The sequence below is a fragment of the Phascolarctos cinereus genome, unplaced genomic scaffold (genome assembly GCF_003287225.1).
Source record: "Phascolarctos cinereus isolate Bilbo 61053 unplaced genomic scaffold, phaCin_HiC Scaffold_9;HRSCAF=440, whole genome shotgun sequence".
NCBI lineage: Eukaryota > Metazoa > Chordata > Mammalia > Diprotodontia > Phascolarctidae > Phascolarctos > Phascolarctos cinereus.
Window position 1 is genome coordinate 19,523,191 of NW_027556402.1, and position 19,144 is coordinate 19,542,334.

Consider the following 19,144-nt stretch of genomic DNA (forward strand, 5'->3'; position numbering starts at 1 on the left):
CAGTGGCTCCCAAGGCCTGCTCCTGGTTTGCTGGGGCTGGGTCTGTGCTGGCCCTGCCTGCACTGGACTGCACTCCACTCTTAACCAGGAGCGACAGACCTTTCCTGCCAACCTTATAAGGTGTCTTTGGCTGGAAAATTATTTCACTCTGTCCTTTTGTGGATTCTGCTGCTCCAGGACTTGTTTTATAGAATTATTTAAAGATGTTCAGAGGGGTTTTGAAGAGAACTCAGGCAAGTCACTGCCTTTTCTCCACCATCTTGGCTCGACTCTCTCCTTTTTATTTAAAGCAGAATTTGAAAAATTCCATTCTCCTAAGGAAGGGGAAGCAGTAGGGGTAAGGGAAGAAGCATTTATTAAGCGCTTACCATGTGCCAGGCACTGTGCTAAGCACTTTACAAATATTTTCTCATTTGATAAGAAGAAAGGAATGAGCCTAGGTAATAGTCTTCCATACACCAGAATAAAAATTTTTATTTATTCCATTGGACTAATTACATTGGCATGGATTGATCATTCATTTATTTGATCATTCCCTTTTAAAAACTGACCTCCTAATAGAAGAAGCTGACAATGTAATAAGGAACCTGTACAAAACCTTCCAATTCCATACTCTTCCCTAATCTATTTGCTCTTCAAATTTTCCAACAAACCCTGGGATTTTTTGCGGGGTGATGAGGATGTAGGTAGTGAGGAAACTAGAGGTACATGGTGAATCAGAAAAGATCTCGGTAGTCTGGCTAATCTTCTAAGGCACTTTGATTGGTGGATGCCATGGTCAATGGATTCCATGGCTACTACAACTGCTGTGACTAGTCTCTGAGTTCTTCAGTTCTAAGTCTTTGTCCTCCAAGTATGACTGTTCAACCAGGCGGAAGGCCTCAAGGAACTCATTGATGTCTATGTTTCCATCTTTGTTGAAGTCGATACTCCGAGCCAGGTCACAGATGCTTTCATCACTAATGTCAATGTTCATGTGAGAACTGAAAAGCTTCCAAATTTGTCTGAATTCATCAAATGAGATGAGCCCTGTAGAGGAAAGACATATCTTAGTATCTAAGACTGAAGGAATGAGACAGGAGTTTCCAATGGGGGAAAGGGGATGGTGTTGATCATCTACTTTTGCTAAAAGAACAGTTTTGCTAAATAAATAAACAAACAAAACAAAACAAAACAAAGAAAAACCATGGGCATTAAACTAAAAGAGCATAGAAATCCTGTCTCTTGTTTGAAGAGCCATCCAAGTATTTCAGCAGAGTCAGAAACTGGTAAATGTGCAGCAGAAGAATGTCTGGCAGTAACTACACATGTTCTCAATAGTAGTTTCCACAAGGAATGATGGGGACTGTGAGACCATAGGGAAGCAGGTCTAACAACAGCAGCCTAATGACATCACAAGGAAACATTAGTGACTTGACAGGGTCAGATGCAGGCTCTTAGCACTTGGGCTTCCACTTGTATGCTAAGCATGTTCCCACTGCATGCACCTTTGACACATATGTGTGCAGTGTTTGTTTAATTGGCTCTAAAAAAAAAGGTATACTTGGCACACTTTTATGGGCAATCTGTATTATTTGCATTTTCTCCATCACTTTCTTAAGTCTGAAAAAACCAACACAACACTAAATTAAGCCCCAATTTGTAGTGTTGACAGATTTCTGAAGTGTAAATGCTTACACTTAAATTGTAACAATCACTTCTTACCAGTCAATTTATACTGGCTCCAACATACCCCATGTTCACCCTTCCATGTGAGATACAGATATAGATATAGATGGATATGGATATAGATAGATAGATGAATTCATTCTTTCCAGTGATGCTGTGTGTATTTGTGGGTAAATTTGTATCAAGTTGTTTTCTGATTTCAATTGATCAAATTAGTATTTGAATTGCTATCTAATTAGTATTTCTGTCTTCCTAAGCCCCTCCACAAGTAATTTTCCCTTTTTCACTAGTATGATGGGTTTGAGGTGAGTACTTCATGACTGTATTAATTCGTATGCTTCTAATTTTCAATGCAAAACTGATTTTCAATATGAAAAGGGGGAAATTAGGGGGAAGATGTCAAACTCTTTCCAGCTGGCCATTACCCTGGAATACTACAAACAAATATGCTTCTTGTATACCAATCTGGGCATAGCAGCCCAGGATTACAAGAACTTTAAGAAGTTCCAGTTAGGACCATAATAAGCTATCTCTAATGGATGATGGTACTTTAGTCAATTTTTGAAGACCTCAAAGGAAGGAGATAGTACAAACCATCTAAGTATCCTCTGTTAGCTTAGATAGTGGATTCTACAGGAAAAGCTTTCCCCATAAAATTCAGGTCATTTTCTAGAAGTGCATTGAATAAATTACACGTTTACCTGAATGATCACTGTCTATGATCCGGAATATGGTCTCCAGGTTGGACCGGTTTCTGTAGAGCACTTCTAGCAAACTGGATTGAATGTTCTGCAAGACACAAATCACTTTCCTTTGGGGTCTAATTTTAAGGAGTATCTTGAATTTTTAAAAATTATAATGTAATCATAGTGATTGTAGGACTTGGAAATAGAAGAAAAAATTCTTTATTATGAGGGATGACACACTGGGAGGGGAAAGGGAAAGGACATGAAGAAATCTAGTGAATGTCAAAACCAAAAATAAAAATCTATTTTAAAAAAGAAATGAAAGAGCCTGGTGATCAGTGCCCATGATAATTTCCTCTCTGAGGGGAAAAAATGCTGAAGATTCCTCACTATTACCTTGTTTCCACAAATAATTTCATGCAAAATGTATGTATCATCTTGTTCTAAATATATGAGTACGTCTTACTTCCCTCACTCTTTTGCAGAGGCTGGGTTGGAGGCAGGGGTCCTATGGGTGTAAAATGAAGTATATACCATTACAGTTGGTCGATACATTATTTAATTTTGCTAAAGTGCCCCCACACCCTTTTTATTCTTTGTTACATGGGATTGTCAGTTGGTCAATAAACATTGATTATATATCAGAGTCTGTGCTCAGAGTTCGGGGGTATAAAGAAAGGCAAGAAACATAGGGCCTGTTCTCAAGGAGCTCACAATCTAATGGGGGAGATAACATACAAATAACTATGTACATGTGAGATACATATGATTTAAATAGGAGATAACCTCATAAGGAAGGCACTGCAGAGAGGGGAAAAATATTGGGAAAGGTGTCCTGCAGACACCTTTGAGCTGCCCCAGAAGCCACTGGAGGTCAGATCTGCATTTAAGAAAAGCACTTTGTCAGCTGAGTGGAAGATGAGAAAACACTTGAGGCAGGAAGACCAACTGGGAAGTTTCTGCAACAGTCAAGGTGAGAGGTGATGAGGGGCTGCATCAGAGTGGCAGCTGTGTGTGAGTGGAGAAGAGATATGATTGGATAATCTTTGCCCAGCCCCTCATAATTCCAGCATCTTCCCTCAGTTAATTATTTCCCATTTATCTTGTATATAGCTTACTTTGTATATACTTGTTTGCACATTGTCTCTCCAATTAGATTGTAAACTCCTTGAAGGCAGGGATTTTTTTGCCTCTATTTGTATCCTTAAGTACTTAGCCCAGTGTCTGGCATATGGCAGATACTTAATAAATGTTTATTGATTGGTGTGTTGGAGAAGTGACAGAGGGGACAAAATTGTGAGTTTGGTTGTTTGGGAAGATGATGGTGCCCTCAACAGTAATAAGAAAGGTGGGAAGAGGGGAGGATTTGGGAAGAGAGATAATGAGTTCTAGATTGGGCACATTACCTGGCTCTTTTTAAGATAGCTTCACAATACATTTTGCTAACTACAATATCTGAGAGTAGATTGATGAGAGAGAGAGAGAGAGAGATGATATGATATGATGATATGATATGATATGATATGATATGATATGATATGATATGATATGATATGATAAGAAGATAGCTAGATAAAGATGATGGATAGATAGATAATAGATAAGGATGATGGATAGATTATAGAGAGATGTAGATATGGCATTCATTAAGTGCTTACTATGTGCCAGGCACTGTGCTAAGCATTGGGGACACAAGTACATGCAAGCAAAATGGCCCCTGCCCTCAAAGTGCTTATCTTCTAATGGATAAAGATAACACATATGAAGGACTTGGAAGCGGTGGGGAGAGGGAAGGTAGGAAATCTTACCTCGTGACTCAGTTGCTCCTTAGCTAAATCATCCAGCCAGGATGTGTACTCTAACATGTTATTAGTGGTGTGAGTCACCAGTTGTGGCCTCAGCACCCGCCATGGCAAGCCCAGATGTAGCACGGACTCCACCGCAGCTGACCAGTCACTCAAAGTGATGAAATCTGCATGGACAGAAAGACTGAAGCTTGAACATACTGATGTCATATAAAAATCTTCTCTGTAAGCATGTACTGAAATAGTGTCTATATCCTTGTGTTATAAACAAATGTATTGCGGGGGGGTATGTTTGCACTCTAAAGTATTATGAGGACCCCAAAGAGTTTCTCTTTATGATGTTATGTCTATCAATGTTTAACCATATTAGAAATTAAAACCATGAAAATAGTTTTTATCTCTTGGATCTCCTTGAAAGGGTCTCTGAGACCTCCAGGTGTCTGTGGACTACTCTTTGAAAACTCTTGCTCCAGTGGATAGAGAGTTGGAGTCCCAAGTCCTGAGTTTGAATGTCATCTCATCTCTGCCATCTAAGCCATTTAGAATCATAGACTTAGAGCTTAAGGGAGCCTTCAAAGTCATTCATTCCACCTCCCTCACGTCGCAGTCTCCTACATGGGTGCCTGCCAAGCCTGCTTTGGATCATGCCTGATGGAGGGCCTTGCTATCCACTTAAGTAAGTACAGAGTCTCAATTATCCCCATCTCGCAAATAAGGAAATCGAGGCTCCAAAAGGTTGAATGATTTTCTCATGGGCTACATGGGTAATAAGTATAGGAGCTGGGATGTGGGAGGAGAGAGAGATATGAAATATCAACATGTAAATTGAATACATAACATGATAATATAATAGTATAACATAATAATAATCCTGGAAATATAAGGTGAAGCCAGACTATGAGGGATTTTAAATGCCAGACTGAGGATCATAGGCTCATAAAGCGAAGGCTGACAAGGCCTTTGGAGACCCCCCTCCCCAGTTTACAGATGAGGAAACCAAGGATCAGAAAGTGACTTGCCCAAGGTTCCAGCTGAGGTCCTCTGGTTCCAAGTTCACTTGCCTCAGCACCACATTACCAATGAGTTTTTCTTTTTTGTTTGGCCTAGTTCCCATGCTGGTGTAAGTTGAGAATTGTAAATAGAGAAAAAAGAGAAGGAACAGCAAACTGGGGAATTGGAGAAGGCCAGTGAGGGCAGCTCCCTTATTCTGTCAATGCCCATTGGCCCTGAGTCAGCCCTCCTCAGCCTAAAGAGAGCTTCATGGTTTGCATTCTGCTAGCCATAACATCCCAAGCAGGAGAGAAAGGGGGAGGGAGGGAAAGAGAGAGAGAGAGAGAGAGAGAGAGAGAATAGATAGATAGACACATAAACAGACACACAGATAGATGGATGGATAGATACGGTAGATAGACATACAGACAGATAGACTTATATAGATATTGTAGATAGACAGACATAGACAGACAGACAGACAGATAAATAGATAGATAGATAGGTAGATAGATAGATAGATAGATAGATAGATATAGATAGATAGATAGATAGATAGATAGATAGATAACTCTAATTTCGTAGCTTTGGCTGCTTTTGGGTTCACTCACTAGTTCCATCAAGATCATAGCTCTTAAATGCTCCAAGGAGTGATGAGGAATGAGCAAACAGTTTCTCTCGAAGTGCTCTCAGAGCTGACTCCTCGACTCTGCTAATCCTAGATGCGGATGAGACAAAAGGGAACATTTTCAAAGATGAGCTTATGACAAGTACTGGACAGTTTCCCGGCCTGGCAGGAGTATGCTGGAGCCAGCTTGTACCCAATTGAAAGAGCTGATTGTTAAATTGTCATTGAAGGAATTTGCACCTCAGAAAGCACTAGTTGCTACAAACCAGGGCTTGATCTATTGTTTTGTTGATTGTCTAGACTGGAGAAAATGATTGAGAAAACGTTAATGATACAAATTAAACTTAAGAGCCTCATTGTTACCCTTTGGTCTTGCTTTTTTCCTAGAGAGTCAGTTGTTAAACATTTACCAGCATGCCCCTGACTCCTGAGCATTACAAATACATTCCAAACTTCCAAGGACTCAAGTTTTTGAGGGGGAAATAGCCACAAGACTCTACTGCAGCATTTCCCAGAGTGATTTGTTAGTGAAATACTTTGGAGTTTGAAATATGTCAATGGAACTAATAAATGATGGTCTGAGGAGTTGGAAGGATGAGGGAGATAAAAAGGAAGCACAGAAATTTTAGAACAAAATAAAGGAAATTTTATTTTCACCCAAAAATATTCTGCATGTAAAAGTTACTTTTGATACGGATATGATTTAATCTTTGAGAGGAGGTGTGAAGCATTTCTTCCTTAGTTTACCATATATTCCTCTAGGTGGTACAATATTCAGAATGTAAGACCTGGAATCAGGGAGACCAGAGTTCGAATTCTGTCTCACACACTTGCAAGGTATATGACCTTGGGTAAATCACTGGGTCAGCCTCAGTTGCCTCAGCTGGCAGGGGTTCCTATTTCCCCTTTTCTGATGTATATGCCCTTATCTTTCCATCCTAATTCCTGTAAAATTACATTTTTCTTTTAGGTGACTTAGTTTCTAATTTTCCTGAACAATTAACTTCTGTTAAATCATTCATAGAAGAAAATATCATGGTAAGGTAACAGCCTTTTCTCAAAATTAAATTTGCTTATTTTCAAATTGCTTTCTGATCTAAGCAAGTTTCTGTCTTTCCAAGGTGTAAGAAAAAATTAATAATAGGTGATTCTTCAGCACAAGATGAGGTTTAAAGGCTGCAAAACTTTTTTTTCCCTTTGCCATTTTATGTATTTGTCTAGTCTGTCATTTGTAATTACTGTGCTGTCTTAGCTAACCTCCTGACATTCCTCAATAGTCCTAGTATGGTCTGGTTTGGTCTGCCATAATTCTTAAATAGCCAGGAAATGTCCCTGTTACTCAATCTGGCAGAAATCTCAATTTTGCCCTTAGTCATAAGTAATTGTTATGGGATTTCCTCAGGTTTTTGGTAAGTGGTTAAATCTTGGTCATTCTGGTTTGTAGTAAGTGCCTGTAGATTCAAAAATTAAATTAAATTATTCCTAGTCAAATCTGTTCCTAATACCAGAATTGTGGTCTAATCAAACTCTAAAAAGAAATACACACACGCACGCTGTATCAATAGCAGAAATATAACATCCTTGACCATGAGGAGGATCTTTTGAAATTGAAATATTGCGTATGCTTAAGTTAATTGTTGAAGCCTGTCCCTGTTGGTGGAGTTGTGAACTAATCCAACCATTCTGGAGAGCAATTTGGAACTATGCCCAAAGGGCAACTAAACTGTGCATACCCTTTGACCCAGCAATACCACTACTAGGTTTGTATCTCAAAGGGATCAGAGAAAGGGGGGAAAGACCTATTTGTATTTTTAAAAATTATAACAGTAGTTTTTGTGGTGGCAAAGTATTGGAAATTGAGAGGATGTCCTTCAATTGGGAAATGGCTGAAGAAGTTGTGTTATGTGATTGCAGCAGAATACTGTTGTGCTGTGAGAAATGATGGGCACAATGATTTCAGAAACAACTAGAAAGAATTAAATGAACTGACACAAAATGAAGTGAGCAGAATCATGAATATTGTACACAAGCAGTATTGTACCGTGATCAGCTGTGAATCAGGAATACTGTGATCCAAGACAATTCTAAAGCACTCGAAAAATGCTGCTCACCTCCAGAAAAATGGAGTCTGATAGAGTCTGAATGCAGATCAAAGCAGACGATTTTTCACTTTATCTTTTGTGGTATTTTTTGTCTGTGTTTTCTTTTATAATATGTTTTGCATTATTTCACATGTATGACCTATATCAAATTGGCTTACCATCTCAGGGAGAGGAGAGAGGAGGAAGGGAGGAAGAGAATTTGGCACTCAAAAATTTAAAAAACAAACGTTAAAAATTGCTTTTACATGTAATTGGGAAAAATAATAAAATACTATTTTAAAAAGAATTCACAGTATCCCATAGGATGTCCTTGTGACCTCATGTCGTCAGAGTGAATGTGGAGATGGAGGTGAGCAGTGTCCATGAATTAAAAATTAGTAATTGTATCCTTTTTAAACTCTTCTTGCAAGCAAATTCACTTTTATTATATTTTATGGTCCACAAGTGACTCATTTCATTCCTGTCCTGGACAGGCTCAGTACCATTAGTAAATCTATGTAACATAAGCTGTTCTCCAAATTATTCAGATTGGACATTCTGAGTGTAATGGAGTTTCTAATCAGAAGGCCCAGATCACTTATTAAGGAAGTAAAGGGAAAGGACATCAGGACTTCAGAATACTCTGTCTAGTGGCCCGCACACCTGGGTCTCTGCCAGGTCTGCATCTTGGAGGTTGCTCACCCCTGGTAGCCTCAAATACAAAAGATTTCTGCAGAGATGATGCTGGATATATAGTTCTTGTTCAGTCGTTTCAGTCACATCTGACTCTGTGACCCCATTTGGGGTTTTCTTGGCAAAGATACTGGAGTGGTTTGTCATTTCCTTCTCATTTTACAGATGAGGAAACTGAGGCAAACAAGGTTAAGTGACTTGCTCAGGGTCACACAGCTAGTAAGTGTCTGAGGCCTGATTTGAACTCAGGTCTTCCTGACTCTAAGCCTATCCACTGAGCCACCTAGCTGGCCGTGTATGGGTATGTAGAGACTATCCCAAAGGCTGAAACAAGAGAGAAGTTAAGCACTAACCTATCTAGGTTCGGAAATCCAGCATAGAATGCAGATAGATACAGACACCACCACATCGTGTCTCACACAACATTCAGCTGCTTCTATGACAGACAATCAGCTGATGACAAGCCTCACCTTTGTCGCATGGTCAGTGTGTGGGTGGCCTTGTTAGCCTGATACTGTACAATGTGCGGGATCAGATCCCTCCCCAGCTTAACATAGGCACCTCTATTGCTGCCAACTTCATAATAGTTAGAAGCAGAGAAGATGGTTAGCACCTAAAGAAAAGCAGGAGAGAAAGGATGGACACTTAGCTTTACTTTCCCATTCGCTCTCCCACTCACTCTTGGGACCCTGGTTGCTCTTTGTTGTTGAGGGGAAGCTACCGAACTCTCCTCCCCCTTGCTCTGCTCTACAAGAGTCTTGGGCTCTTGTACCTACGCGCTAGGTACGTACCTACAGGACCCTGGAGGAGAGGGTGAGGCTGAAGACCGTGCAACTCTGTCTCGCTTCAGTCCAATTCACAGGCAAGTCAACACCTCACCCTCATGACGTCCTTGGTCCTCTTCCAGAACAAAGAACAAACAACCACAAAGGTGCCCACCTTTCGATTGTGGCAGAACTCGTAACCTTCTGGCTTGCACTCATGGGAGCGGATCAGAAACTGTAGGCTGTGCTTTTGGAGCATTTGTTCCGTCACATTGGGCCCAAAGTAGCAGCCCTCTCCTCGGACAGTGTTGGCCTTGCAGCCCTCCTGGGGCATGGGATCACTCCACAGAATATCTGCGACCTGAAATCCACCAGAAATCATTCTTGTCCTTGGGGCATTCCTTCATACTTATCCATAAATGCAGAGAACAGGAAGGTCATTAGATATGATGGTTTTGTTGAACGTTCCACCAAAGGGAAAGGAGATTCTCCTTAGCTCAGGCTGAAGGGGAGTGGACCAATGACAGTGAGAATTTCTGAACTATTATGAGGTGTTGGGCCCTAGATTGCTAATAAGGGAGAATTAACAAAAATAAAAGTTGATGAGAGGCAGATGTCAGTGTGTATGTTCAGATACAGCCACAGCCAAAACCCCACCTGGCCTCCTCATAGGGGCTACACTTGGGTGGTTCCATTTTTGATTAAAAGTTAATAGCCAATGGCTGAACAGGTTGTGGCATATGATTGAGATGGAATACTATTGTACTATAAGAAATGACGAGCAGAATGCTCTCAGGAAAACCTAGAAAGACAAATGTGAATTGACACAAAGTGAAATAAGCAGAACCAGGAGAATATTGTACACAGTAACAATATTGTACTATGATCAACTGTGAATGACTTGGCTCTTTTCAGAAATGCAATGATCTGAGATAATCCTGAAGAACTTATGTTAAAAAATGTCATCCACCTCCAGAGAAAGAATTGGTGGAGTCTGACTACATGCTTCTCTTTAAACTTCATTTTTCTTGTTATTTTGTTATTCTTTCGCAATGTGATTAATACAGACATACATTTTGCATGACTACACATGTATAATCTATGTCAAGTTGCTCGCCTTCTCAATGAGGGGAAAAGGGATGGAGGGTGGGAGGGAATTTGGAACTCAAAATTTTAAAAAATGAATGTTACAAATTTTTTACATGTAATTGGGGGAAAATAAAACATTAACATGCATATATATTTTTAAAGTCAATAGCCAAGCTCCTAATTGTAATTGTTTCCATTTCCTTAGGCAAATTATTTAATCTTTCTGGTCCTCAGTTTCCTCATCTGTGAAATAAAAAGGTTGCATTGAATGACCTGTAAGGATCTGTTCAGCTTTAAGTTTATAATCCTATGATCTTTTCCTTTTTAAGCCTTTCAGCTTACTTTAGTAATATCTCTACTGAAAGGTAGAATTAAGAAGTAAGCTAATAACCCCCTGATTATTTGTCTTATCTTTTAGGAGTTGTTTGGGGGTTTTTGTTTGTTTGTTTGTTTGTTTTTGATATTCATGTAAAGGCACTCCATCCTCTGGCACTACCTTTCCCTCCCTAATTCCTCTAACCTGCTATCACTTTCAAGTGTCCCAGGTCACTTTGATTTAAAGTGTACAGTATTTCGTTTTTTAAAAAAATATTTTATCTCCCTCTAATTACATGTAAAAACCATTTTTAACATTTTTTTAAGTTTTGAGTTCCAAATTCTATCCTTCCCTCCCCTCTCCCCAACATTGCAAGCAATCTGATATAGGTTATACATGTAAAATCATGTTAAACATATTTTTACATTAGTCACATTGTAATATAGTAAATATTGATAAATATAAGTTATATAAACACTAAAGTCCAGTCACCCCACTCTAGTTACAAATTCTCCTGAATTAGCCACTCTTCCATTCTATCCTCAAATACTTTGTTGATAATCTCTAATTTATCCTGTATAAATTTTGTTTGTATATAACTATTTTCATGTTGCTTCACACCCCCCCCCCTTTAGACAGAGTGCACAGGCTGTCTTTTGCCTTTCATTGTATCCCCAGCACTTCACAGAATGCCTGACACAAAGTAAATGCTTGGTCAATGACTGTTGACCTTAATTGGAACATAGGAAAGCTACCAGTACTTTTCATCCAAGAAGACCTCCAAGTTATCCAGTCTATCTCTTGCGTACATGTTGTGTGCTCTATTAGACTAGGAGCAGGGACTAACTATCTTTTGCCTTTTTTTGTATACCCAACATTTATCACAGTTCCTGACACATAGTAGGCATTTAATAAATGCTTGTTGACTCGACTTACTGGTAAGTGCTCACTATGTACCAGGCTAAGTGCTGGAGATATAGATATAGATATAGATATAGATATAGATATAGATATAGATATAGATATAGATATAGATATAGATATAGATATAGATATAGATATAGATATAGATATAGATATAGATATAGATAGATACACGTATGTATGTATGTATGTATGTATGTATATGGCCAAAACATAATCCTTGATGTCCAATACATTTCATTCTTTCTTTATAAAAAGGCAGGAAGGGCTCAGTCCTCTGTCTCACTGCTCACCTGCTTCCACTCCTCATAATCCACTCCTTGGAGGTCACAAGGGTCTAGTTCTGATTCTGGTGGGAAGAACGGCAGCTCCTCCTGGATCTTGAATTCTGAGAAGCCCACCTGCTGCCAGCACTTCTCCAACTCCAATTGCACCGACTTCCGGACCCTCTTGGAGATCTCCTTCCGATTAGGTATGAAGCTGCAGGGGATGCTGGCCGACCTGCTTCCCTTCTGAGGGCTGAGACGTAAGGGTGAAGAGGGCACAGAGCGGCTTTTGAGGGGAAACCATGGCGAGCTGCTTCTGCCTTCCTCCACCAGTTTCTCTTTCTCTGGTTTCTTTGTATACTTCATGGTGGAAATAATCTAAAAGTGACCAGAAGAGACACATGTGAGCAGAAAATGGGAGAAGTAAATGGAACATTTGAGATTTGAGAGGGAAGACCCTGGCAGAGTAGAAGTGTGACATTTTAGAGTATGGATTCTTAACCACTTTTGTGTCATGGACCCCTCTGGTGAAGTCTAGTGACACTCTTCAAAGAATGATGTTTTGGGGGCAGCTAGGTGGCACAGTGGATAGAGCATCGGCCCTGGATTCAGGAGGACCTGAGTTCAAATCCAGCCTCAGACACATAACACTTACTACCTGTGTGACCCTGGGCAAGTCACTTAATCCCACTGCCTAGCCAAAAAAAAAAAAGAATGATGTTTTTAATCATTGAAGAACAACATGACTAATATGGAAATATGTTTTATGTTATTGCACATATGGAAATACATTTTACATGATTGCACATATAACCTATATAAAATTGCTCACCATCTTAAGGATGGGGGAAGTGAGGAAGGAGGGAGAAAATTTGAAATTCAAATTTTTTAAAAATCAAGGTTAAAAACTGTGTTTACATGTAATTGGAAAAAATAAAATATTATCTCAAAAACAGATCATTAAAAGAAATTATAAATTTCAGTTAGAGGTTTGTAAAAATAAAGATATCATTTTTTCCCATCCAAGTTCACAGACATGACACAATTTAGTCATAGACTTCTTGACGGTCTGTGGACTCCAGGTTTTAGAACTATTGGCTTATAGGAGAGCTCCAGCTTTATATCTGACCTTGGACGGTGCAGCCACCAATTGTGGGTGGTCTCCAGCATTCTGTCCTAGACTCTCTTCTTTCTATATACTTTCTCTCTTGGTGACCTCATCAGGTCCTATTCGTTGAATTATTCTTGTTATATGGATGTCTCCCAAATTCTTATATTCAGCCTCAGTTTCTATCCCAAGCTGCACTCCCACCTCTCTAAGTGCCTACTAGACATTTAAAACATGTCCAAAACAGAACTCATTATTTTCCCTCTCCAAACCTACCCCTTTTCTGAACTTCCTCATTTCGATTAAGAATACCACCAACCCCCCCCCTCTTTCCCAGATTCATAACTCTGTCATTATCACCCTGATTCCTTATTCTACCTCATCCCACCCATCCATCCAGTAGTCAGGTGTTGTCATTTCTACACCCATACTATTTTTTAGCATCCAATCCCTTGTCTCTATTCACATGGCCACCACCCTAATTCAGAACCTTATCAATTAGTGGACGAGGTTCTGAACCTTAGGAGCCTAACTCTCCCTTCATGGAAGACGATAACCAACTATGTATACTCCATCCCAACTATTTATGAGTTGTGCATTGCCCTTCTTTTTATTTTTACTATTTTCTTTTTTTTTTTGCAATTATGTAAAAAATGTCCACATTAGTCATTTTGTACAAGAAGACAAGAGAAAAAGAAAGAAAATGAAAAATAGCATGTGTCCATCTGTATTCAATTAATATCGGTTCTTTCTCTGGAGTAAAATAGTATGTTTCATCATTAATCCTTTGGGATTGTCTCAGATCATTGTATTGCTGAGAATAGCTAAGTCATTCCCAGTTCTTCATTGAACAAAATTACTATTACTATGTACAGTGTTCTCCTGGTTCTGCTCACTTCACTATGTATCAGTTCATGTAAGTCTTCCTAGGTTTTTTTGAGAGCATCTTGCTTTTCATTTCTTACAGCATAATAATATTCCATTACAATCATATACCATAGCTTGCTTAGCCATTCCCCAATTGATAGGCATTCCTTTAATTTCCCATTTTTAGCCACCACAAAAAGAGCTGCTATAAATATTTTTTGTACAAATAGGTCCTTTTCCATTTGTTGGATGTCCTTGGGATAGAGACCTAGCAGCAGTATCACTGGGTCAAAGGGTAGTGCATTGCCCTTTCAGTCCCTTATTTGAAATAATTATTTTACTGCCATGTCTAAATGTAGAAATTTAAAAAAAACGTATTTACTGACAGTTGTGTGTCAGTGAGTTTTTTTAAATTGATAATTGGTTTAATTTGAAATATTTTTAGAGGTTGGTTTGAATACCATGAATTGAGTACAATCTTTCCGTGAAACTACCTGCTACAGTAAATGCATTCATAAAAGTATCTACAAAAAGTATAGAAACGGGGGCAGCTAGGTGGTACAATGGATAGAGCTCTGGCCCTGGAGTCAGGAGGACCTGAGTTCAAATCCAACCTCAGACCATTGACACTTAGTCGCTGTGTGACCCTGGGCAAGTCTCTTAACCCCATTGCCTAGCAAAAAAACAAAAACAAACAAAAAAGTGTAGAAAGATGTGTTCCTATAAGCAAAGACAAACTGTGCAGCATACCCCTGTGATGTTTGCCAGGTGATACAGGAACTGCAGAGAAATGCTGTTAAACTCTAATTCGGTAATAAGAGTTTATTCATGGTGTGGGCAGTATGAGCTATTCATTCATTCCTTCCTTCCTTCCTTCATTCATTCATTGACCAAACACTTCCCCTGTAATTCATGATGGCTTTTCAGGTATGTGTATCAAATAAGAAGCACTGGAAAACTGATTTGTCTCTAGGACAATATGTATGTTTCAAGCAGTACTGAAAGCTGCACTGATAAATATGTAATAATACCTGTCTATTATTAATATGCAAAATAATTATTGCGACAGCCTTTCTTGAGTTTCTCTCCTCTCCAATCCTCCGCAGAGATGCCAAAATGATTTTCCTAAAGTACGTATCTGACCATACCCTTCTACTACTCAAGAAACTCCACTGTCTCTGTATAATTGATATTTCTATCTGTCTCTGTTTCCATATCTATAGAGAAAATGAATGAATGAATGAATGAATGAATGAATAAATGAATGAGTGGCTCTTAGAGTAAAGTGTCGCAAAGCTGAAGGATATGCATCCAAAGGTATAGCGGGCACGTTAAGAGATATGTATTTCATCTTTCTTGTTAATTTCATATTGTTTAAATGAGACAGCTTCTTACCACCCATAAAAACAGAGGAGATTTCTCTGCAGCTTAATTTAGAGAAATGACATTTGTCTAAATATGATATGTAAGTATGCAACTAATTTTTCAATCTCTGAATATTTGATTTGGATAAAAAGTTTTATTTAGAAAGAAAAATAAATTCCGCTGGCTTTCTTTAGGATAAAATATGAACTCATCTGTCTGGCATTTAAAGTATTTCACAAGCTAGACCCAAACTGCCTTTTCAATTTCATTATAGATGATTTGCCTGCCCACATTTGGTCCAGCCAAAGTGGCCTTCTTACTGTTCTTCACACAAGAAACCTCATCTCTCATCACTATGCTTTTGCACTGACTGTCCCCAATACCTGGAGTACATTCCCTCCTCATCTCTTCTTCTTCGAATGCCTTGTTTGCCATTGGAATTCCATGAATGAACTCTTTTAAAACATATTTTTGATAGCACTTGTAGTAAGAATTATTTATCACTTAATAGCTATGTGACCCTGAGCAAGTCACTTAACCTGATCCTCCTGGTTCCTGTTGTTCTCTTTCTCAAAGTTACCTTTCGGTATTTGGTGTATATTCACTTTATGCCTATGCACATCCTGATTCCCCTGATGGAATGTAAACTCTTAGTGGGCAGAGGCAACTTCATGTTTGTCTTTGCATCTGTAACACCCAGCACAATGCTTGGCATTTAGCAGTGTTTAATAAATGCTTCTTGATTGCTTGATTAAGCCTGAATTCTTAGGATTAACTAAAGAATTGTGCATATATAGGGGGAGCAAATAATTTTTAGATGTTGCTGGAGAAGGACATTGTCTTTCTTGAGTCAACTTCTCTGTTGACTAAAGTAAGCCTCCTACCTTATATTCTTCCATAATTGTAGTCTCTAATATTGGAGGAATTAGAACTTTTAAAAAATTGATGAGAACTAGAACATTGAAAAATTTTTATGTCATATATATGACAAATTTTTTCAATACCCCTTCTTTCCCGTTTCCCCACCTTTTCCCATTATAGGATTTAGAACTAGAAGGGACTTTAGAAGCATCTTATCCAATCCATTAATTTATAGATTAGGAAACAGATCTTTAGAAGTTAAGTGACTTTCTCAAGGTCACACATGGTAGAGCCAGGATTCAAACCCGTCTGAAATCCAAATTCAGTACTCTTTCCACTACACTGCGTCTCATTTGGGAGGTACCTATAAAGACTTAACCTTTCCCCAAGGCTCTAATATCCTTTCTTCGTGTATCTTGGGCTGTGACTCCCCTTTAACCACAACTATTCCACTTTGTTACCCAAAGTCCATTCTCTTGGGGCCAGTCAAGACATGAAGTGCTCTATTCCACATTTATCTTCCTGAGTGTTGGGTCAGGGAAAATTAGGGAAAGGTCAATCTTGTTTTACAACCTCAGTGAAACTCAAATCCAACACTGGAAATGCTATGTCAGCCTCTTTGGTTTAGATTAGACAGCTCTCTGGCTTGGCCAAAATCAGAGTCAGTACTCCTTCTATGAAGCACCCCAGATTCCTGGTGCTTTGCTCAGGAAACAAAACCCATATATTTTGGCTGTTAGGATTGGATTATATAATAAAATCGGGTTTTGATCTTGAGAATATTTTTGAGAACAATTGTTGCAAGAATCACTTACCAGTAAGTGGTAAAACTTAACTAGCTTTGTGATCCTTGACAAGTCACTTAACCTGCCTTTGCCTCAGTTTCCTCATCAGAAAAATGGAGATAATAATAAGCACCTACTTTAGAGGTGTTGAAGATCCAATGAGATGATATCTAATGTGCTTTGCAAACCTCAAAAGCTATCATTATTATTACGTGTGCTCAGCTCCAATGGAACTCATTCTACCATTAACTTAAGACTCTTGGAGTGGCAGACATAGGTAAAAAAACAAAAAAACAAAAAACCGAGACTCTCATGGTCCAGTTCTTCACTGACAAAGTGAAGAAGAGAATAGGCATGAAGTGGTTTGGGCCTGAATTATTTGGACAAAGTAGGCCTTTCAGTTAAAAATCTTTCTATATGGCCAGTAATAATTAAACGATAGTTATTTTTAGTAGTGATATAAATCTGGCATCACAGAAAAATCTATAGTGATTGATTACACTGAATACCTTGTGCCTTTCCAGTTTTTCCAAAAGTTCTAGGTTTGTCTTGTCTGAAATCCCACCATGAGTTATCAGGACTTTCCCATCAATAAGGGTGGCCAACGGAAGCCAACAAAAAACCTCTTGAAGCATCTTCAGTATTTTCTTGCCATTTACCTGAAGAAATGAATGAATGAAGTAATGAACTTTGAGGAATGCACCCAATCTATTCTACATAACAGAAGGTTTAGGTTTGAGAAACAGTGTACCTTATATTTGTGCATCACTTCCTTGGTAAAGCCATATCTAGATTTAAAAGCAAGAGTAGTTTTATATTATTTTGACGTTTTAGCGATGTCCTTGTCTTTTATTTATGAAAATATTCTAATACACCTTCCACAACTCCACAACCCTCCTTTGTAATATAAACAGCCAAGCAAAACCAACCAATACAGTAGCCATGTCTGCTTTTTCATGCCACATTTGGTCCCCTACTTCTTTACTGAGAAAACTTTCACCAACATTTTCATCAGTCATCTTCTAGGACCAACATTCATCATTGCATTTTATCCCTATTTGATGCCTTTTTTAATTTATTTTCTTTTACATCAATTGGTTCTCAAACTTTTTAGTCTTCGGACCTCTTTTTACTCTAAAAAATTATTGAGGACATAAACAAAGAGCTTTTGTTTATATTGGTTATATCTGCCGATGTTTACCATATTAGAAATTAAAATATCTTGGTATTATTACAAAAACAGTTTTGAACTTGTGGACATTTGGAATGGGTCTCTGGGACCTTCACGGATCTCCAGACCACATTTTGAGAACTATTGCTTTATATTATTGTATTCATTGTGCCATTATTCTCCTGGTTTGATTTTCTTCACTCTGCATCAGTTGATACAAGCCTTCCCATGTTTCTTTGAACTTCACCTACACTCCATTTCTTCTAGCACAATAATATCACACTACATTCACAAATCACAACTTGTTCAACCACTTCCCAGAGTGTGGACACCTACTTCATTTCCAGTGTTTCTACTGACAAAAAGGGCAGCTGTGAATATTTTGGTATGTGTGAGACACTTTTATTTTTGTATTTGACTTCCACAGAAATTATTGTGTGGGGAGGCATGAATGGGGTTTGGTAATCCTTTTCACACAATTTCAAATTATTTTCCAAAATGGTGAGATCAGTTTATATCTGTACTGTACAAACTTTCCACAGCTCTTCTGACATTATTTCTGTTTTCTATCATCTCTACTAATTTGATAACTATAAAGTAAAACCTTGAAGTTGTTTTAATTCCCATTTCTCTAATCAGTAATTTGGAGAAATGTTTTCCTTTTTAAAGGAATTTTTAAAAGATTTCAGTAAGACTTGGGAAATTTGTATGAACTGATGCACAGTGAAGTGAGCAGAACCAGAAGAACAATTTATATGATAACAGCAACATTGTCAAGAAAAACTACTTGGAAAGACTTTAGAACTCTGATCAATGCAATGACCAGTCATGACTCCAAAGGACAATGGTGAAGCACATGTTAAGGGTCTCCTATAGCCTATTCAAGCTGGTTCTTTAGAGTTAAATTTTCAGTGCGAGTATTTATACCTTCTAAATTGGCAAATGCCATGAATCAGGGCTTGATTCAGTGTTTTGCTGATAGTTTTTACATTTATAAGAAAGCGGTAGAAAAAATTTTAATGATGCAGATTAAATTTAAAAGTGTATTGTACATACATTCCCCCACCTCAACAGTTG

General features: G+C 38.4%; 1 protein-coding gene across 1 annotated transcript in view; it reads right to left on the bottom strand.

Annotated features, from left to right (window-relative positions):
- Positions 1 to 454: 454 nt before the first annotated feature.
- The window catches only part of PPEF2 (protein phosphatase with EF-hand domain 2), a 33,915-nt gene continuing 15,225 nt past the window's right edge, over positions 455 to 19,144 (bottom strand). The window contains exons 8-16 of the mRNA XM_020988589.2: positions 17,648 to 17,684; positions 17,406 to 17,555; positions 11,938 to 12,288; positions 9,491 to 9,676; positions 9,022 to 9,164; positions 5,761 to 5,867; positions 4,163 to 4,326; positions 2,370 to 2,457; positions 455 to 1,029 (exon numbers count right to left, since the gene is read on the bottom strand). Of these exons, the coding sequence (XP_020844248.1) occupies positions 779 to 1,029; positions 2,370 to 2,457; positions 4,163 to 4,326; positions 5,761 to 5,867; positions 9,022 to 9,164; positions 9,491 to 9,676; positions 11,938 to 12,288; positions 17,406 to 17,555; positions 17,648 to 17,684 (1,477 nt within the window). The 3' untranslated portion in view covers positions 455 to 778. The remainder of the gene's footprint in view (positions 1,030 to 2,369; positions 2,458 to 4,162; positions 4,327 to 5,760; positions 5,868 to 9,021; positions 9,165 to 9,490; positions 9,677 to 11,937; positions 12,289 to 17,405; positions 17,556 to 17,647; positions 17,685 to 19,144) is intronic.